Below are 15,939 nucleotides of genomic sequence, written 5' to 3'. Positions count from 1 at the left end.
CACTGGTGACGTCATTTTTGGAGGCAATTTTAAGCTTGCTAACTCGCGGCAAAATCAACTACGCAACATTTTTTTTCCAGAAAAGCTAGAAAATGTGTTCCACTGGGCATATATTTAATTCTCCAAGACTTAACAAGTCACCGAGAGGCCAAATACAGGTGAATATGCTACTTTTTGTGATGTTAGACTCTTTTTATGAAGTTTTATCTGTTAGTGAGTGTTTACGTTTTATGATTCTGATTGGAAACAAAGACAAAACTCATAATCGTCGACACATTCATGTTTCGTCCCACTTCTGCATGTTCACCACTACACATTTCCCTAACAGTAACTAAGTTTTATATGGTATTTGCTAGTCTGACTTTACATAATGTCTTTAAGTGCCATCAGAGACATATAATACATATTATATGTCTCTGGTGCCATATACATTTTTTGTTTTATTTATTTATGATATTATTTATATAAATAGGTTACGGCTAGGACAACTCCTTTCATAATATGAGGTTTGTAAGTGGGGGGAATAACGGTGAGAATTACGATGTTTTTTTTGGTGCATGCCGATAAAATGATCTTTCTTTTTGACGATAAAAAACCTAATTATGTTAATGAATGACATTAATTATTCAAAAAATAACGGTAACAACAAATATTTGAGACCTCTCAGGCTCTGACGAATCACGATAAGGATATTTTGATGAATCAAGGTAACATTTTAACCAGTTTGACACTTAACATTTGCTGAAAAAGACGGCCTGATGGTTACAGGCATTCATACTTTCCATTACATTATCATATTATGAGCGACTATTCATTCAACTAATTCCTGAAAAAAATGCATTTATCAAAGAGGGGGAAAGAAGATACCAGAGGAACATTCAAACTCATAAATCGAAAATTAACTGACAACACTTTGCTATATAAAATGAAAAAGACAAACAGACAAATAGTAGTACACAAGAAACAACATAGAAAACTAAAGACTGAGCAACATGACACCCCAACAAAAATTGGGAGTGATCTCAGGTGCTCCAGAAGGGTAAGTAGATCCTGCTCCACATGTGGCACCTGTCTAAGAAATGAATAGTCCTTTAATATTTTAACAAGGGAAGAGAAATTCACTTTTTTTAATAGAATATTTTCAATATATAGAGACTGGTCTGTACTGTCGACTGTAGCGTAGAAGTTTATCATAAACCAACAAATTATTTTCATGACTATCTGTCAGATTCAATTAAGAAATTTCTCTTCAAATATTTTTTTGTGTGTGCTAAAGACAAAAAAATACTTAGAAATAAATTTGAAATAGTACTTTCCTCAATGTTGAAACTTTTTACAGTAACTGATAATGCATTCGTGTATATATTATACATCTTCTTATCCTTGATACTGATTTGGAAAGGTGTCATCTGCAGCACTGATTTAATTTGTCTAGGGTGATTTTTAGTTCATTAGCATAAAAATACATTAATAGTGCAACATTTAAAAGCCTGTTTTATTGTTTTCCAGGTGATATTCGGTCCTATGTTTTCTGGCAAAACGTAAGTAGAAATTTTTAAGTACAATGTATGTATAACTTTTTAGTAGCCCATCAGAAACCCAAAATGACTTTAATTTTGATATAAAAAGTTGAACAACTTTAATAGTCAATCCACATAATTTTACAAAAATCATGCCAATACAATTGACTTTATGACTGGTATTTTTTGTTTGTATATTTTAGGACAGAATTGATGAGAAGAATGAAAAGATACCAGATAGCCAATTATAAATGTTTGGTAATTAAATACTCAAAAGATGACAGATATGACAAAGAAGGCATAGCTACACATGACAAGTAAGTTTAGTAAATCTTGAGTATTTACCTAGGTAAGTTGAGGAACTCTTGCACATTTACTTGGCAAGTAGAATAAACTGTGTTTACATAGACAAAATAAGATCACACTGAATGTAGAATATTTAAACTGGTAATTCAATTGTAATTTTAAATGATTAAAAGTACCAAAATAAAACAACATAGGAAAATCAATTATTTAATCCTGAGATGGTAGTCTTTCTATAAATGGATTAATACATATGGTTTATAATTTTAATAATGAAGATAATGATAAAAAAAAAAAACTAGTTTACCATAAGATTATGTGGTTGCATGAACTAGAAACTTAGTACGCATGTTTATTATGATGTAAACATTTAAAGTATATACATGTATATAAAGTATATAAAATCATCGGCATGGTTTCCTGTGATCAGATTGTGGTTTCATTCTTGATTGTTACTTCAAGATCAGAAACAAAATAAGGATTGCAGACCTTTATCCTTAAATGTGGAAATTATAGTCCACTGTCCTTTTATCTTGTTTAAATTAGAAGCAATTATGAGACTAATATTAAAATTGAAAATAGTTCACAGAACGATATCATGAAACAAATATGAAATGATTCAGAATGAATTTGTTAATCTTTATTTTGGTAATTTTATAGACAAACATTGCCTGCAGTACCAGCAGAAAAGTTAGATGACGTTTTAGTTATGGCTGAGAACTTTGAAGTTATTGGTGTGGATGAAGGACAGTTTGTAAGTAAAGTGACAGTTTAATCTTTAAACCTAAATTCACTTCCAGCAGAAGTGGCAATTACTTTTATTTCCTTCGCCATAGAAAGATAAGTTTACACAAGAAAATTTATATCTCCAGAGGACATAACCACAGGAAAATATGTATTTTCCCGAAATGGACAAATTTTCATGTTTTCTAAGGCATGGGAGCTGAATCATACATTTGACTATTTTCTTTGAAAGTGCAGAGAGCTTAAATTATAATTCTCCCTGTAACAAAAGACACACACATTGTACCAATTCCAACTCAGCTGCACATTCTTGTTGAATATTTCCCACAGTGATTTGTACCGATGATCAGGTTGTCCGATTATTGATAACTTAAATTATTGTTATTTTACCCAAAACATCCTTTGATCTTACTAATTGATAATTTCCTTTCTCAGCATAGTAGAGTGATATGAAAATTATCGCTAGAAACTAAGGGTGCACATCAGTTGTCAATGAAATTAACAACTTCGTCAATAGGTAAAATAAAAATAAACAGATTATCATTGGTCATCTCAACTCGATTGCTTTTCTCCCTTTCGCCGTACCACCTCAAGCGAGAAAATCAATCTCATTGAGATGGCTAATGATAATCTATAATTGATATATATTTTTCTCAGTGATTTATGAGATGATTGATCTTATAACAGTTCATGGTTCTTGAAATGTATTCTTCCGAATAATTTTACTCAACAGCCATTGTACTGTAGTGATGCTTTATATGAACACTGAGGCATTGACATTTCTTTTATTTGCAGTTCCCAGATGTTGTGAGTTTCAGTGATGAGATGGCCGAGAGAGGTAAAACTGTTATAGTAGCAGCATTAGATGGAACTTTTCAGAAAAAGGTCAGTATCAGAAACTAAAAAAATGGGGAATGTGCCCATGGTACACAGATGATGCCTCTGCTAGCATTTAACATTATAAAGGGTCATAACTCAAGAACTAAAAGTGACACTATTTGTACTTGATCTAATTTTGTGGTAATAAGGATTGTGTATAAGTCATATGAAATCGGTTGAGGCAAAACTAAAGTTAAACAAAAATTTAGCAATTTTTCCATTTTTAAAAGCATAACCCTGAGACCACCAAAATTCTAACTTGATCTGTGTATTGTGGTAACGAGCATTTTGTATAAGTTTCATAACATTTCGTTGAGGCAAACTAAAGTTGATGGAAACCAATTTGGGATGGATTGATGTAGAGGGACAAGGGTAAAACTTTTGCCCCTCCACTTGGACAGGGGCATGAAAAAAAGAAACATAGCTTCTCTTTTAAAAATCAGCTGTATAAAATATTTTTATTCTCATCAAAATGAATTTTGGAGGGAAAATAAGTTGATGTGTTTTTTTCCTTGCTATTAGAATGATGTTCAGAATCTAATAAGACTCACAGAGGAATGGTGTCTAATTCTATCAAAATTGTTTAGAAATGCCTTATTATTATGTTGTATTGAAAACAATATGAGAAATGTATGAAATGAATATTATATTTGCTAGATTTATATCAATTTTCCTATAAACCTGTGTTTTTTTTTAGGGATTTGGAAACATCTTAAATCTAGTACCTTTAGCAGAGAATGTTATCAAGTTGACTTCTGTTTGTATGGGTTGCAACAATGAAGGGTCTTTTACAAAGAGGAAAGGCCAAGAAACTGCCGTAAGTAGAAAATTAAAAAAAAATCTTAACCAAAATACTGATATTAACAAAGAATATGCCTGTATAATTTGTCACTTGTCAGTTGATGTAAAGCAAACAACCATCAACCATAATAATATTTAAGAAAATAAAAAGATGTTCCACAATTTTCACAAAATTCAATATATTGAGGTACATGTATCTTCCCTATAGGACAGCACTACTTCTCGCAATGAATAATATTCACTCTATGGTCGGGTGGTTGTCGCTTTGACATATTCACCATTTCCTTTCTCAATTTTACTATCTGTTTATAAAAATCTATAGAATGGATTTGATTTCACAAAATGCTTTGAAGGCTATCTCAGAAGTTTGAGAATAGGTTGAATTGTGCATTGGTGGTTAGGCCTAAATTAATATATTGTTTGTTTCTCCAATCCCGACCCTGCCAAACCAGGTGTGGGTAGGTAGGTAGAGAAATAATTTTATTTTTTCCAAAAAGCTGGAACAATATCAGTCGTTCCGGCAAGCCTGAAAATCAGTAATGAATAAAATAATATTTGGCTTAGTTTTGACAATAAAATTTTATGAGTCGGACCATTTTTGCAGGGTCGGTCAGGATTGGGGAAACAAACTGTATTTTATTTTAGGCCTAAGATTCAAGCCTTTAACCCTTTCGCCGATGAGTCCCAGTTTACTGGGATTCATGCTTCAGACAGCTGATGATGAGTCCCATTTTACTGGGATCGGAATACCTCTTTTATATTTCCTGCTCAAAACAGTGCAAACATGAGTTATTCTTCTTTGTTGAATACCCGGATGAAAGTGTAAATATGGCGCTTCCGTTTGTTGAAAACTGTGTCAAAATCAGAGGAAATTTACGGAATTCACGAGAATTTTAAATTAGGGAACATTTTTTTTGAAAGAATATGGAAGAATTTAAGCCAAACTAGTATATTTTTTTGGACATAAAATGTCGTTTCATGTACAAAACACTTGGAATGGACATCGTTCAGTGTAAGGAATTTGTATAGCCTCATTTAATTTTCCAAAAATTTGGCCGTTTTGGGTTAAAAAAAAATACGATTTTGGGCCTAAGAGCAGAATTTTGAGAATTTCACCTAGATAATGCCGAAAATTTTAATATTTTATGAAGAAAAAATTATCAAAACATGAACAAAACTGTGAACATGGTGTAAGTGAATGAAATAAAGACACAAAAAACTACAGACAAGTTTTTATTGACATTTATTATGAAGATCTCCCACTTGAGTAATAGTAGCCAGGGAAGCCATCTGTCTGGGCAGCTATCGGTGAAAGGGTTAAGCAAAATTTCATGTTGGCAGGTCATGCATACAAATACTGATCTGTACTTCAACTGCCATTTTGTAACATGTAAACAAAAACAATATGATTTAGTTATATATAAATGAAACATGATCATTGGTGTTACAAGAACTGCTAAGAAAAGCCTACTTATAAAGCTTTGAGCATGCTCTGATCTTCCTCTATAATCTATATGCTCAATGTAACTTTGTTACTGGAAGTTATTTCTAATACATCTTTTCTACAAAATAAAGAAAAGACTGCAGACTTCAATTACCCTATTTCTAGTGATTGTTATCTTAGTTTACAGCTGCAACGTTCAATATATTTGCCAATTACCTTGTTTTTTTGTTTGATTTTATGTAAAAATAATTCTTTTCTTTTTCTTCCACAGGTTGAAATAATTGGAGGAGCAGACAAATACCTTGCTGTTTGTAGATCCTGCTTTAAATCACCATTGAAGTCACCCAGAAAACATGAAACACCTCCATTTAACAGTATGAAAGAATCAAAAACAATGGCCAACAGACAGTTGTTCAATTCTCCTGTTAAAAATTGTTAGTGTTTGTAATGAGTTACTCATATGATACTCCATGATCTCTATTCCAGGGTGAATAATTTAAGGTTGAGAAGAAAAAAAATTTACTTTGTAACCGAATTTGAATTCTTTTTATACAATTAGTTTTTTATTTTGAATAGACTCCTAATATTTTTTAATTCAGCTGATTTCAAATTTGTTTACTTGCAAAAAGACTTGTTTATGGATTTTTTCCCGTTTTGACCTGTTTGTTATGTTATCTGAATTAAATGATTTTTTGGATCAACCTTAAAACAATATAACTATGTTGAAGCATTCAATTATTTATTGAAAAACCTGGTGATTTGGAGGTTAAGCTATCAATTTTTACTAGTATTTAATTTATTTAATATTATATGCAAAGGAGATATTATTAACCTATAGTTTTATTGTGGACCAATATCAAATTACAATTTGAATCAATTGTTATTTCTCTTTTTACCATGCATTTTAATTGTAATATTTTGTATTTACTGTAGCATTTTCCAGTTGTCATTAACCAAAATATCATGTGCATTTTAAGTTTTCTTTTTAACATACAGAAAGCAATAAAATTCAATACGCATGAATGAAAGTAACATCAAAGTATTGATAAAAAAAATCACTCTTATATTAATATTAATTAATAATTTGAGGTTAGGGCTATTCCAGAAAAAAATGTATGGGGGGGTTGGAAGGCAGTTTTTGTCAGCACCCGCCACCCAGACAATATAGTGTGAAAAGTTGCTCTGATACCCATCACCCATGTATTATTAATACAATGTGCCTTCCAACCCCCCCCCATACATTTTTTTCTGGAATAGCCCTTATTAATAATTTTGTGTTGAATATTTAGAGTATTAGATTTTTCTAATTGAAATATTTTGAGTGAGAAATGTCTCTAATATTTTATCATGTGCAAATACTGACAACTCGTTTATAAATTATGAAAGTTTATGCATTTATTGTTGAAAAGAAGTTGTTAATGATACAAGTTTTAAAAAGAATTTATTTTATTCTTGATTTGGTATTACATTTTGTCTGATAGTTATTTTTTTTTTCTGATTTAACTATATTGTTTTTACTTCTGTGAGTTCACATATTTTTTGTATAACAATATTTTGTAAAAGAAAAGAATTCATTGCAGCTAGAAACAAAATGCATTTAGAAACAAATTTATTGCATCATATGTTATTTCCAGAGTGACCGTTAGTTGCGATGCTTAATTTAGATATTGCATATAAATGCATTACTTCATATTAGAATAGCATATTGTAACAATGCAAAATCATAGTGCACTTCACTTGTATGGTGACAGCAATACTTCACATTAGATTAGCATATTATACTCAGGGATACGATTTGTTATGTTCATAAACCACCTTATGCATGTTATGTGCCTAAGTAGACAATTGCTCTTATTTCAATCTCTAGTATCTTATACCTTCATGAGGGTTTGGATGGGGTTAAATGAGTAAAGAATAATTCCCTTAAAAAATGAAGATTAGAGAATAACGGGCCAAAAAAATGAAGATTAGAGAAAAAAAGGGTTAATTTTTTGAAGATTAGAGAGAAAAAAAAAGGTTAATTTTTTGAAGATTAGAGAAAAAAGGGGTGAAAATTAAATGTTTACAGAATAACAGACCCTCCTTCATCTAAGTCATTTGATAAAAGAGTAACCATTTCCAGTTACCCTCTAAATCAGGGAAGTAAATAACTTTCAGTTTCATAAAGTTTTCTTTGCATTATTGCCATATGATGCTACATTCGTTCAGTGAGTTGCTATCTAAATAAATTTCCTTGCAAATTGTTAATATGGATGTGATACTATAATTTATAGCTTTTAATTTTCTACTTGTAATGTTGAAAAAAGATCTCTAAGTCTGAGCAATTGCTTTTTTAGACTGTTCATCAAAGTTTTATAGACAAATCATCTAGTTGTCAAATTGATTTAATAGCCAAAGATACCTGTTTTGTCATATTTATAAAAAAAGACATGTATGATAATCAGTATCTATCTTTGAGAACCTTTTTTGACACAGTCATCATTTGTTCTTTGTGTAAACTTTTGTCTATGCTATTCATTGTATATATTGCCATTATAGTAATACCATTAAAAATTTTTGATATGTATGTGATGCCAATACACACCATTCACTAAGCTTAATAGAAATGATTCATTGTCTGACCAGTTTTGAACCTTCTGTGCAGTGACTAAGTTACAGACCAATCTCCAGTTGTTGTTTTTTTGTGAATTTGTGAATGAGTTACACTGCTTAACCTGAGGTAAATACATAAATCATTTTGAAATAGGTACTGTGATTATTTGAAAGACATCTAATAACATTGTTAAAGTATTTCATGCATTTTAATACTATATTAGTCATAACTCATATTGCATTTAACAGTTCATCAATCTATTTTTCTTTTTTCTATTTTAGTGCTAATTTCTTGTATGCAAGGGACTGCCATTTGTTTTAGTGAACATTTTTGTTTCACATCATTTTATCCATCTCAAACAGTTTGTATTTTCACATCTTTTTATACCCTACTTTACATGTTTTATGTGAAAATTGGTTTTCAGTTCTTTTATTATTATTTTTTATCGCATTTGTATTGAATTATGTTTTATTTCATATTTGAACTTCATCATGTCTATATTTAATAGTGCCAATAAAATTTGTACATCATGATTGACTTTTATTTAATTGAACTATATACTGATTGATTAGACCACAGATTTAAAGATATTGGAGGAATTTATGTACATACATGCATAAAGTATTTAAGCATCAATATTTTATGAAACCGCAGAATTAAAAAATTAGTGACAGCAACCTACAACATAGTATTCCCAAAACATGTTTACAGAACAATCTAGTCTTGAACTATAGAGAAGTGACTATACAAAGATATTTGTCGAGCCTATGACCTCGTCACAGAAACCTCGACATAGTCCTGTTGGCTGCAGCTTTAACTATCTACCTAAAAGCTTTAAATTTAAGAAAGTGCAAGACCTGGAAGATTCATACTTTGTATAGAGATGCCTTATGTTATAAGGTTTCTGTCTGTCATATGTCCATCGCCTTTGACCTAATTTTCATGGTTCAGAGACCTCTTAAAAAAAGTTTTAGTAATAGGATAACTATATTTAGTATGTGCTTACCTTGCAAAGTCCTCAAACCTGTCGGACAGCTTTCATCTAACCTTGACCTCATTTGATGGATCAGTTAACAAGTTAAGTTTTCGTGGTCAAGTCAATATCTCGAATACTATAAGCAATAGGTCTTTATTTTGTGTATGGAATGATTTTAACCTGCACATGTCCAACTGCCAGGTATCATCTGACCTTGAACTCGAGGTTTAGTGGTTAATAGATGAGTTTTTGTGTCTTTTTAATACCCCACCTACGATAGTAGAGGGGCATTATGTTTTCTGGTCTGTGCGTCCGTCTGTCCCGCTTCAGGTTAAAGTTTTTGGTCAAGGTAGTTTTTGATGAAGTTGAAGTCCAATCAACTTGAAACTTAGTACACATGTTCCTTATGATATGATCTTTCTAATTTTAAAGCCAAATTAAACTTTTGACCCCAATTTCACGGTCCACTGAACATAGAAAATGAAAGTGCATGTTTCAGGTTAAAGTTTTTGGTCAAGGTAGTTTTTGATGAAGTTGAAGTCCAATCAACTTGAAACTTAGTACACAAGTTCCCTATGATATTATCTTTCTAATTGTAATGCCTAATTATATTTTTTATCCAATTTCACGGTCCATTGAACATGGAATATGATAGTGCGAGTGGGGCATCCGTGTACTTTGGACACATTCTTGTTTTCTAATACTATATGCAATAGGTCAACTGTATTTAGTGTATAGAAATATTTTAGGATGTCAGTCATGCAGGTTTTATTTTTACCTTTACCTTATTTTTACGGTTCATTGCTCAAGTTTTTATGTTTTGGTCTTTTAATCTTTAACTATAAGAAATATATTTGGTTTATGGAATGATTGTAATATGTACATGTCTTGCATGGTTCAACTAACCTTAACCTTGTTAAGCTCAATTCTAAGAAACTACATGTAAAAGCAATAGTTTTAACTTTATTTGGTGTATAGAATGATGGTCAAGGTGTACATGTATTTCTGGTTTTGTCTATATGACCTTGACCTCATTTTTTTGGATCATATTAAGTTTGTGATTTTTAACCGGATTTTTGTGACAAAAATGTTGGTTATTGATTTTGAGATGTACGGCAGGCGGGCGGCAACCAAATGTTGTCTGTGCATTTACTCAAGAACCGTTCAACCAAAGCTTTTCAAATTTTAATATGTTGTTACAGACAACAAAATAAAGGTCAAGTTCAATAATGACGATTTTGACTTTTACCGTTCAGGAGTTATGGTTCTTGAAAGATTGAACTAGAGGCTCTAAAGAGCCTGTGTCGCTCACCTTGGTCTATGTGACTATTAAACAAAGGAAGCAGATGGATTCATGACAAAATTGTATTTGGTGATGGTGATGTGTTTGTACATCTTACTTTACTGAACATCCTTGCAGCTTACAATTATCTCTATCTATAATGAACTTGGCCCAGTAGTTTCAGTGGAAAATTTTAGTAAAAAATTTACAAATTTTATAAAAATTGTTGAAAATTGACTATAAAGGACAATAACTCCTTAGGGGGTCAATTGACCATTTCGCTCATGTTGACTTATTTGTAAATCTTACTTTGCTGAACATTATTGCTGTTTACAATTTATCTCTATCTATAATAATATTCAAGACAATAACTAAAAACAGCAAAATTTCCTTAAAATTACCAATTCAGGGGCAGCAACCCAACAGCGGGTTGTCCGATTCATCTGAAAATTTCGGGGCAGATAGATCATGACCTGATAAACAATTAAACCCCATGTCAGATTTGCTCTAAATGCTTTGGTTTTTGAGTTATACATGTAAGCCAAAAACTGCATTTTACCCCTATGTTCTATTTTTAGCCATGGCGGCCATCTTGGTTGGATGACCGGGTCATCGGACACATTTTTTAAACAAGATACCCCAAAGATGATTGTGGATAAGTTTGGATTAATTTGGCCCATCAGTTTCAGAGGAAAAGATTTTTGTAAAAGATTACTAAGATTTACGAAAAATGGTTAAAAATTGACTATAAAGGGCAATAACTCCTATATGGGTCAACTGACCATTTCGGTCATGTTGACTTATTTGTAAATCTTACTTTGCTGAACATTATTGCTGTTTACAGTTTATTTCTATCTATAATAATTTTCAAGATAATAACCAAAACAGTAAAATTTCCTTAAAATTACCAATTCAGGGGCAGCAACCCAACAACAGGTTGTCAGATTCACCTGAAAATTTCAGGGTAAATAAATCTTGACCTGATAAACAATATACCAATTATCAGATTTGCTCTAAATGCTTTGGTTTTTAAGTTATAAGCCAAAAACTGCATTTTACCCCTATGTTCTATTTTAAGCCGTGGCAGCCATCTTGGTTGGATGACCGGGTCATCGGACACATTTTTTAAACTAGATACCCCAAAGATAATTGTGGCCAAGTTTGGATAAATTTGGCCTAGTAGTTTCAGAGGAGAAGATTTTTGTAAAAGATTACTAAGATTTACGAAAAATGGTTAAAAATTGACTATAAAGGGCAATAACTCCTATATGGGTCAACTGACCATTTCGGTCATGTTGACTTATTTGTAGATCTTACTTTGCTGAACATTATTGCTGTTTACAGTTTATCTCTATCTATAATAATATTCAAGATAATAACCATATAACGGCAAAATTTCCTTAAAATTGCCAATTAAGGGGCAGCAACCCAACAACCGGTTGTCCGATTTGTCTGAAAATTTCAGGGCAGATAGATCTTGACTTAATAAACAATTTAACCCTGTCAGATTTGCTCTAAATGCTTCGGTTTCAGAGTTATAAGCCAAAAACTGCATTTTACCCCTATGTTCTATTTTTAGCAATGGCGGCCATCTTGGTTGGTTGGCCGGGTAACCGAACACATTTTTTAAACTAGATACCCGAATGATGATTGTGGCCAAGTTTGGTTAAATTTGGCCCAGTAGTTTCAGAGGAGAAGACTTTTGTAAAAGTTAACGACGACGGACGCCGGACAACGACGGACGCCGGACGCCAAGTGATGAGAAAAGCTCACTTGGCCCTTCGGGCCAGGTGAGCTAAAAATGGCTTTTCCAGTCGTGTCCGTGCATTTACTCATGAACCATTCAACCTAAGCTTTTCAAATTTTAATATGTTGATACGGATGACAAAATGGAGGTCAAATTTGATATTGACGATTTTCACTTTCACCGTTCATCAGTTATGGTTCTTGTGATATTGGCAGGACACAAATAAATGTTAATAAATCCGGTTTGCTGTCGTTGTGACAGCCTCTTGTTGATGTATAGCTTTATATTATTAAAGGACTATCAGCATAAACTTGATGGTCAGGAAAAGAAGGAAGACAGTTCAGCATGTGCACACTTGTTTAAAAAGGTAAGAACCAGAGATATAAATAAGTGGAGAATGTGTCCATTGGACATAGATGACCTGCTTGCATATAATGATATAAATGGACTAGAGAACTGTAAAAGTGACGCCAGCCAAGTTCAAACTTGATCTGTGTGTAATGGTAATAAGAATTGTGTATATAAAGTTTCATAACACTTGGTTGAGGCCAAATAAAGTTTAAAAAAGGAAACCAATTTTGGGACATTCCGACAGAAAAGGGTAACTCTAGAAGCCTTCTTTAAAGCATGGAATCACTTTGAAGTGATATTTCTGTTATTAAATTACATGTAGTTAGTAGACTTATGGATGGAAAGTAGCAATTAGCTCATAATGACCTATTTTAAATGCATGAAAGATTTTTTATGTTATTTTGAATAACTATAATTAATGGAGGAGTGATCTTTAGTAAGCTGAAACGTAAAAAAAAATACAGACAGCCTTAATCCAATTTTTTCAAGCATAGATGAATCTGATTTATGCTTGATAAAAAATAAAACACATCATTTTTAATCCAAATATCTCCTTTTTCAAATAACTGCAGTACAGTATGGTGATTTCTGGATACAACCTTGTTAATATAAAAACAAGGAGATGTGGTATGAATGTCAATGCAACAACTACGGTAACCATCAAATACCAAATGAAGTGGTTGGTTAGCAATTATAGGTCACAATACAGCCTTCAACAATGAGAAAAAAAGCCAGAATGTATAGTCCGCCTGGAAATTATAACAATTAAGCAATTCAAATTAGAAATCTAACAGCCTAACTTTATACTATAACTGTATTGTGGAGTATTGAACTCTCGACTAACATATAAGCTTGATGATATTGACTTCTTTTGTGACGAGCAAAACGGTTTTAGAAAAGGTCGTAGTACTGTTGACCATTTAAGTACATTGTCTACTATTATAGAAACTAGAAAACTTCGTAAACAATCAACATACGTGGCATTCATTGACTTCAAAAAAGCTTACGATTGGATAAATAGAAATTTATTATTTTGTAAATTAAAAACACTTGGTATTAGTTCAAAAATGTTAAAATCACTATATTCTCTTTATAACAATGTACAGTCTTGTGTTAAAGTAAATGGTAACTTAACAGATTGGTTTGACGTAAATTGTGGTCTAAAACAAGGGTGTATCCTTTCGCCTTTGTTATTTAATATTTATATCAATGATCTTGTTGATGAGGTCAAGAAATTGAACATAGGTATAGACATTGAAAATGATAAAGTGAGCATGTTGTTATATGCAGATGATCTTGTTTTTATCACGGAGAATGAGAGTGATTTACAAAAAATATTAGATGTTTTGAATATATGGTGTTGTACTAATGACCTTACTGTTAACTTAGAAAAATCTAAAATAGTACATTTTAGAACACAGTCTGTATCTAGATCAAATTTTTCATTTTTGTTTAATGGTAACAATATTGATATTGTTTCCCAATACACATATTTAGGTTTATTGTTTACTGAGCATTTAAGCCAAGATAATATGGCAAAAGCAGTTGCTAAAGCCGCCAGTAGATCGTTGGGTCTGTTAATATCTAAATGTAAAGCTAATGGTGGATTTCAATATTGTACATTTACAAAATTATTTGATACACTTGTATGGTCTGTAATAGATTATGGTGCCTCTATATGGGGAACACATGATTTTTCATGTATAAATAGTATTAAAAATAGAGCCATGCGTTTTTTCATGGGTGTAGGTAAATACACGCCTAATATGTCTTTGTATGGTGACATGGGCTGGATGCCTTGTAAAATCAAACAGTGGACTAGTGTTTTTAGAAACTGGACACGTTTTAATAAAATGAATGATGATAGAGTAAATAAAAAAGTGTTTATATGGGGTAACACATGTAAAAGAGTAAAAAATTGGCATTTTAGAGTAAAAATAAGTTTAACGAACTTGATATGGAATATTTGTGCAATGGTGCTATTTTGAACAAGGATTTAGTTAAGAATATTGAAAATGTATGTTTTGCAAAATTTAAGGAAGAATGGTATGACAAGATTATGTCAGATGATAAAAATAAATTACGTACATATAGAATGTTCAAAAATGTATATGGCGTAGAAAATTATTTAATTTTTAATATACCAGGTAGATACAGGAGTGCTTTAGCAAAATTTAGATGTGGTGTAGCACCCATCAGAATTGAAACTGGTCGTTATGATAATATTGATATTGAAAATAGATTATGTTTTAACTGTACTGATGACGTTGAAGATGAAAAACATGATTTGTTAAACTGTCCTGTATGTTCAGATATTCGTAATGTTATTTTTAACCATGCTAGTATTGTTGATGAGAATTTTTTTACATATGTCTGATAATGAGAAATTTATATTTCTTTTTACAAATGAAAATATGGTATTTTATACTGCCAAAATCTGCTATGAAATTTTAATAAAGCGAAAATGTATTTTAAATTCATGATAGTTGACTTAAGTTGTATTTGTATTATAATTTAAGAAAAATTGTTTTATAGTCTCTCATAATTCTTTATAGAGTGGCTCTTGTTGTTAATTTGTGTTTTAAAAAGCTGTATATTTTATATGTAACAAGTGGTGAGACTTTAATAAAGTATTTGTCTTGTCTTGTCTTGTCTATAACAATTTATGAACTACAGCCTACAGGCATTTAAAGAATGTGGCGGGGTTAAACATGTTTGTGAGGCATTTCATTTGCGCCAATTTTCAAAAAATCAAACCTTTCATTTGCGCCACAAGGTCATATATCATTTGCGCCAAAAAAAAAAACCTTCATTTGCACCATTTTACAGGTATGACAGGTAATATAACGGAAAAAGTAAATATTATTTACGATTTTTTTTAAAAAATTTTGTACATTATCTCCCCCTGGATATTTGTGTGAGTTCATATACAATACTGAGAGTCACTAAGGTTATAATTATATATATATAGTGTTCACATGACCAGTCCAGTGTGAGGTGTCAAGATGGACATAGTCAAATCTGAGACAAACAGAGGAAATAATTCTGTGATATTTGATGACCACATATATAGGTTATCAAATGTTTAAAATAATGAAAATAAATCCTTCAGGTGTACCAAAAAAACCTGTAAAGCCAGGATTACGACTGATGCGGACAGCAAAACAATTATAAAAACTTTAAACGAGCATAACCATGGAGTAAACCATCAGAAAGTAGAATCTCAACAGCTCAGAGTCAGAGTTCGGAAAGCATCTGCATGGTGATATATGTTTTGGAAACTTATATAAGCCCGGAAT

General features: G+C 31.6%; 1 protein-coding gene across 1 annotated transcript; it reads left to right on the top strand.

Annotated features, from left to right (window-relative positions):
• Window positions 1–4: 4 nt before the first annotated feature.
• On the top strand, window positions 5–8,814 carry LOC139488468 (thymidine kinase, cytosolic-like). The gene is made up of 8 exons (XM_071274086.1): window positions 5–158; window positions 1,510–1,541; window positions 1,724–1,837; window positions 2,484–2,577; window positions 3,363–3,452; window positions 4,144–4,263; window positions 5,963–6,780; window positions 6,949–8,814. Exons 1-7 carry the CDS (start codon window positions 93–95, stop codon window positions 6,128–6,130), a joined length of 684 nt encoding a protein of 227 aa, XP_071130187.1. The 5' UTR covers window positions 5–92; the 3' UTR covers window positions 6,131–6,780; window positions 6,949–8,814.
• Window positions 8,815–15,939: the final 7,125 nt, after the last annotated feature.

The sequence above is a fragment of the Mytilus edulis genome, chromosome 9 (genome assembly GCF_963676685.1).
Source record: "Mytilus edulis chromosome 9, xbMytEdul2.2, whole genome shotgun sequence".
Taxonomy (NCBI): Eukaryota; Metazoa; Mollusca; class Bivalvia; order Mytilida; family Mytilidae; genus Mytilus; species Mytilus edulis.
This window is presented reverse-complemented; position numbering and strand designations above follow the sequence as displayed.